General features: G+C 50.8%; 1 protein-coding gene across 24 annotated transcripts in view; it reads left to right on the top strand.

Moving 5' to 3' along the window:
- Positions 1-4,423, top strand: part of Myo18a (myosin XVIIIA) — a 94,741-nt gene extending 90,318 nt beyond the window's left edge. For 17 of the 24 annotated variants that reach the window (XM_013503427.1, XM_013503429.1, XM_013503430.1 and 14 more), the window contains one exon: positions 3,143-3,232. Coding sequence is in view for 6 of the 24 variants with exons in the window: in XM_013503444.1 (XP_013358898.1) it covers positions 3,143-3,287 (145 nt within the window). In the remaining 18 variants the exon portion in view is untranslated. Of the gene's footprint in view, positions 1-3,142 lie in introns of all 24 variants that reach the window. The other 7 variants (XM_013503444.1, XM_013503443.1, XM_013503445.1 and 4 more) reach the window with 2 other exon arrangements.
- The last annotated feature ends 1,577 nt before the right edge of the window (positions 4,424-6,000 follow it).

Consider the following 6,000-nt stretch of genomic DNA (forward strand, 5'->3'; position numbering starts at 1 on the left):
GCCAATTCATCCCTGAGTCCAAGCTGTTCTAAAACCAAGCCCGAGGTCTACACACAGCTCTGTTGCTTCACCCATGCGGCAGATGGTTGCACAGGGCTCTGGGGAGAGCAGGAAGCATCTCAGTTGCACTAGAGAGTAGTTGTCAGCTCCATATGAGAAAAGACAAGAGTCACAATATTTGGTCTGCCATCTCAGCCTTCCCCTTAGCAGCCTTGCTACATGCCCTGCACCCTGGGGCAGGAAGTCAGTGATAGATAGAAACAGAAATCTAGAAAGCATTAAAAAAAAAAAAAAAAAAAAAAAAAGGCCAGGCCTTTCTACACCCTGCCTAAGGAAACACTGGCCTCACTGGCCATCCCACACTGACTGGTGACTGACAGATTTCAGATCCCAATGCCCTCAGTCCACTGTCACCCCTGACCTGACAGCCAGCAAGAACAAAAAAGCAGAAAGCCTGTTTCTTCTTCAGCTCAGTTCCTCTTGTCCGCCAGGACAGCAGGAGTGGTCCTGCATCCCCTTACTCCCCGCGCACCGAGGACTGGATTCACCATTGCTTGAGTGGCCTCCACCCAGAACTTAGCCAACCAGCACCGAGCTGGATCAAAAAGGCAGGGGAGGGAAGGCCTGGCTGGCACTCAGCACTCACTGACTGTGGGGTGGATACACTGCCAAGGATTGGGGCAGGGGTGGGGCAGAGCTGAAGCCTAGCTTCCCATCTGATGATGCGAATCAATGAGAATTCAAGAATTCAGAACCCAAGTGAAGCATCCTAGCAAAGTCAGGGGAGGGGAACTGCTACCCTGGGCTCTCTCCCAGCAGGAATTAGCTTATGTACCAAATTGTTTGTGACAGCGCTGAGCAGGAGACACTGGCTTGTGGGGAGGAAGGCTTTTTAAACAATTTGGTTAAAATGTTCCAGGTGCCAGCCTTGACTCTTGCCCTGGGGAGGAGGGGAGCGGCCTGCTGTTGGCCTGCTGATGGCTGTGACAGTAGAAGCCACTGAGGAGACTGGCTGAAGAGAGTGCAAGGTAGAAGCCAGGGCATCCTGTGGATCCACAGCTTAGGAAAGAGCAAAACATAGAGTTTACCATGTCCCTGACGGCCTCCACTCCTGCCTAGTGTCAAAGTGGAAAGTGTAGAAACCTAGTTGTTATTTCCCCAGGTGTCTAGAATGTGGGCACAGGAATGGGGGGTCTGGAGCACAGAGCCATGATTGAGCAATTCACACTGGCTGGGGCTGTCTGGCAGCACCTTATTTGCATCTGGAGCCCTGGCATCTGCCTTGCCACCCTCCGTCCACAAAATATTCCCACTGTCCTTCCTCAGAGCCAGGCATTCCTTTGCCTAACAGCAGAACTTTAGCACTGGGTGCCCAGAAATTCTGTGTAGAAAATGAAAACAAAGCCAAGCTCCCCCTAATAGAGAATTCAGATAACCTCATAGCTAAAATAATCCCCATTTTTTTCCTGTGTTGAACAGTTATCATTGCGCTTTATAATTTTGTCCCAGAGATACCTCAGAGTCCTTAAGTGCCTTGGGCCCATCAAAGTAAGGCTCATTTATGTTCAGTCTAGTTTGTGTTAAGTGTGTTTTGTGCTATTCTGGTTTCTTTAAAAAATTGTTAATTCATTCATGAGAAATAGATAACTATTAGCCAGACTGCCCCAGTCCTGAGCCATTTTGCATAATTGAACATGTATTCTCTCAAGCTCTTCCTCCCATCCTGAGGGTGGAGAGGCACAGGCACTGAGAGACCTGTCTGCACACGCTCCTGGGCACTCACCCAGGGCAGCAGGAAAATTCAGACTTGGTCTTGTTTCTTCTGTTACCCAGTCTAGTGACAGAGTCGAGTCCTCCCAAGGCTTTCAGGTTCCAGTCTGGGTTTGTGCTGGCTGCAGGACCTTGGGCAAGATGTTTCATCTCTTTGAACCAGCTTCCCTGTCATATTCTATGCATAGGGTTGCCTGCAAGAATAAGACACCATTTCTAGAAGGTCTAGGCCTGTGTCTCATACACAGGAGGACCCAGTGAGCGAATACTTTCTTCTGGATCTCTCGCCTACACCTTAGAAGAAGTTAAGAATGTGGTTCTTCTTTCCAGAAGCCTGTTTCTCCTCTTGTGGCTTGGTAATAGAACTTTAAAACGAAGGACCCTCCTCAAATTCTCAAATCAGAAATGTAGGCCATAGGGATCATGGAATTACTTTTTCCCCAAGTAGAATGTCTCTAGGACCTGGAAGCCAATCTGTGTCTCTCTGCTGCTCAGAGCACAGGGCAGCAGCTTTAGGTGCCTGACTGTGTGCAGGGCACGGGTAGGGGTGAAAGCTGTATTTTCTCCAGTGGTGTTGGAATTACAGTGTTACAGTGCAGGCTGGAGGAGTAGGGAGGCGGCTCCAAGGCTTTGGGAAAGAAAAAGGGTGAGTGCAGCCGGGAGATGAGGCCCCATCTTCCCTTGTTAGATGTGGTGATCTTGTTCCATCTGGTGATGCTTCTTGTCTTTAGAGGAATAGCTAGAGGCTTTCAGAGCCAAGGGCCTGATAAAGACTCTATAGGGGTAGGGTTTTTATTTTTCCCATTGGGCCCCCTGAAACAGATCTCTTCCTGGTCTCCATTTCTTGGGGTAAACAGAGGATGCCATGGTTAAGGGTTTCTACCTTCTGCTCTTCTCAGAAGGAATCATTTTAGGAGTAACTGACCTGGGAGATGTCCTGCCTTGCACACGTTACAATCCCGTAATTCCCGGACCTCCAGTCTGCATCCGTGTGGTTCACGGACAGCCTGCACCTGCATCTTCTGGGGAGGGAACTGAAAATGCAGAACCTCTGGGTCCCACCCAAGAGCTACTAAGTCAGAATTTCTGAGAGGAAAGACCCAGGAATGTGCTGCTGATTCTTAAGCCTGCTCAAGTCCCTAGCCCACTGCTCTCCAGCATCCCTCTCATAGGATTTTTAAAAGCTTTCCAAGTCAAAACAGTGTGCTCTTTCCACTGAGTACTTGTAGTAAGCCAAGGAAAGTCTTCACTTAGCAACATCTGGTTTCTTGGAGTGCTGACATGGCTCTGTGGGCCTCTCCAGAACCAGAGGCTTTGGTGCCACAGCGTAAGAGTGTCATCCATCCATGACCTTGCTCCTTTCTCCCTGCAGCCCCACCAGCCACTGGAAGTCCCCTCCCCCTGGCCAGTCAGATGATGAGCACGACCTTCCGGACAGCACCTCCAGACCGCGATACTCCCACAGCTATCTGAGTGACAGCGACACAGAAGCCAAGCTGATGGAGACCAACGCATAGCCCAGGGGAGTGGCTCACGGCCCTCCCACCCTGGCTGCCTCTGCCGGGAAGTGGCAGGGCACCAGTTCCTCCGCCTGACTGATCTGCAAAGGAAACACCCCGACCCTCTGCCGTCAGAGGGACTGTCTAGGCTGTGGGCGTCTGAGATCTCCACATGGAGGTGGGGGAAAAAGGAGTTTCTGAAAAGAGAACTTTTTGCTCCTCCCTGTTCAAAAATGCCACTCAAAGCTTCTACCCTGGGCCCCCGTGGGCAGTGGTGGGTGACCTGTCACTGCATGGAGCCAGCAAGTTGACCTCCATCTCAGCCCCCTGCTCAGGGACAGTGGACAGTTTGCCAGCGGGGCCACTCACGGGTGCTGGGTCCACAGGGAGGAGTCAGGGGAGGGAACAGCCAGTCCTTCCCTCTGATCTGGGGTGAGGGCTTTCTCCTCTCAGTGCCTGCTGTCTATTTACTTTTTAATTTAAATACCCAACCTCTCCATCTCAGCTGCATCCCTGAGAGTGAGAGGGGCTGCAGCGGCAGCTAGGCCCGGGGACTCGGGAATCTCCTCTCCATCTTCACTGCTCCAGGCACCCCGGGAGACTGGTGGGGAGGCTGTCAGGTGCTTCTGGGTTGGGCTAAGCAAGCTGTCGTGCATAGGTGCCATTGGCACTTCCAGCCCCACCCGCCCTCGCGTCTCATCCGTGTTAAGTGCAATGACCTATTTAAGAGTGAACCCATTCCACCTATGCCGCGGCGGGCCTGCCAAGCACTGCGTCCCTCCCTCTGTCCACGTTGCCTACTGTAAGCTCCACCTGAAAGCAAAGGTCTTGAGGGGAGGCTTGCGGTGGGATCAACCGAAGATGGGAGCTTTGCCCCATGCTGGTGTGTGTCACACACGAATCCTCACCCTGTCCTGAGCCTATGTCATCTTTCCTCTTCCCCCAGACATGGCAATAATCTGTCTGGAGGTCCCAGCTCCCCTTTCAAAGGTTATCCTGTCACCTCCATCAGACTCGGGGGCCCACAGGCAGGGCCTGCTGCTGCTCCAGTCTGCTGTCCCCCTTCTCTCCTGCAATTGGTTTGTACTCACTGGGCTGTGCTCTCCCTGTTTACCTGATGTGTGGAAATAAAGGCCCCTTTCCTCCTGGCTACACCACGTTTCCTGCCTCTTCCTTCAGGCCCGGGGAAGGTCACTGTGCAGTCACTGTGGGGAAGAAGCAGGATTCTGATGGGGATGCAGGGGAGGCCTGTTCCTGTGTCTGACCAGTGCCACTAGAGTCTTGGCACGTCCTCTGTGGCAAGCGGAGGTCATGGGACAAGGAGACTGATCAAGACACAGCCCCACCTGTGGATTATAATCCAAGCTTTACCTTCTGTAGCCCCAGAGGGAATGTTGCTGTCTATGTGACTGTTAAATCCCACCAACTATTCTCTCTTTTCTTCTCTCCTCCTCTCTCTCCTCTCTCATCTGTCTTCTCTCTCTCTCTCTTCAATTCCTTCTCATAGCTCAATTTTATTTTTTTATTTATTTATTTTTTTTTGCGGTACCAGGGATCAAACTCACAACCTTGTGCTTGCCAGGCAGGCGCTTATGCCACTCAGCTATATCCCCAGCCCCTCATAGCTCAGTTTTAGTCATTCCAAAGGTGAATTTTATTTTATCAAACTTGACAGGACTCGCTTTGGCTCCCAACCTGGCCTTGGCCAAAGGGCAACTTAAATAGGCGGGGAATGCTGTCTTCTATGCCCTGTTCGGTCCCTGTCTGCAGGCCCAGTCCATGTCTTGTCCCTTTAAGAGCTAAGAGGCAGCTCATGTCAAAGGGTAAAAACATGACTCTCACTTCCCCTTCCTCCCTCTCTAACACTGCCAGTTATAATCCCTGAATTTATCACATGCTCTGGGCAGGGTGTCAGACAGCCCTCAGATCAGGGCTATTGGGATATCAGCCACCCAAAAGGTCAAGAAAGGAGAAAACTCACCCCGAAAACAAGTGTGAAATGGATCCACCCTAACAAAGGTCGCTGCCCTCACTGCTGCCCCAAAATAGAAGAGTAAAAATAAAGTTACTTTAAAAAAGGAAAGGAAAAGCTATTGACTCATGTTCAATTCTGTCACTCACATCTTGTACTCCTGCTTTTATTTTCTCTCTCTCCCAAGAGCTAGTGTGACAAATTCCCTGCCATCTGGCGACAAGTTCCCAACTCTTCACCCAAACCAAATCCAGCCTCTGGTTCACTGGAGAGCCCACCATCCAACTCCAGTAGCCTGGCCTACAGTAAAAGGCTTTGCTCAACTCAGAAGACTTGTATCATTCATATATTCATTTGCTCAACAGTTGAGGAGTATTTCATAACTTTCTGTTGTGATCTAGGCACTATCCTAGGTGTTGGGCATGGATAAAGTCCCTTCCTTCCTAAAGTGGGTAAATTCTAGTGGGGGACTGAGGCACAAAATATGCGCTGCACCTGCTAGTACGTACAAGCTTGAGATGAGCAGAGAGGAATAAATCATAGTGCTTGTCCTCCTGGGGCTTGTGGGCTAGGGCTGGAGCAGATCCATGTAGAATAAAGCATAGCAGTCATATTATGGAGGGAAGCATTCTCGTTAGGGGAGCAGAGGGCCTGGGAAGGATTCCAGAAGGAGCTGGCATTTGGGGCTGGGACTAGGACAAAGGATAGTATTTCCCACAGGTAGAGATTGCTGGGACAGGTGTTTTGGAAAGAAAGCGT

Source organism: Chinchilla lanigera, unplaced genomic scaffold (assembly GCF_000276665.1).
Source record: "Chinchilla lanigera isolate Chin_1 unplaced genomic scaffold, ChiLan1.0 scaffold00080, whole genome shotgun sequence".
Classification (NCBI taxonomy): Eukaryota; Metazoa; Chordata; class Mammalia; order Rodentia; family Chinchillidae; genus Chinchilla; species Chinchilla lanigera.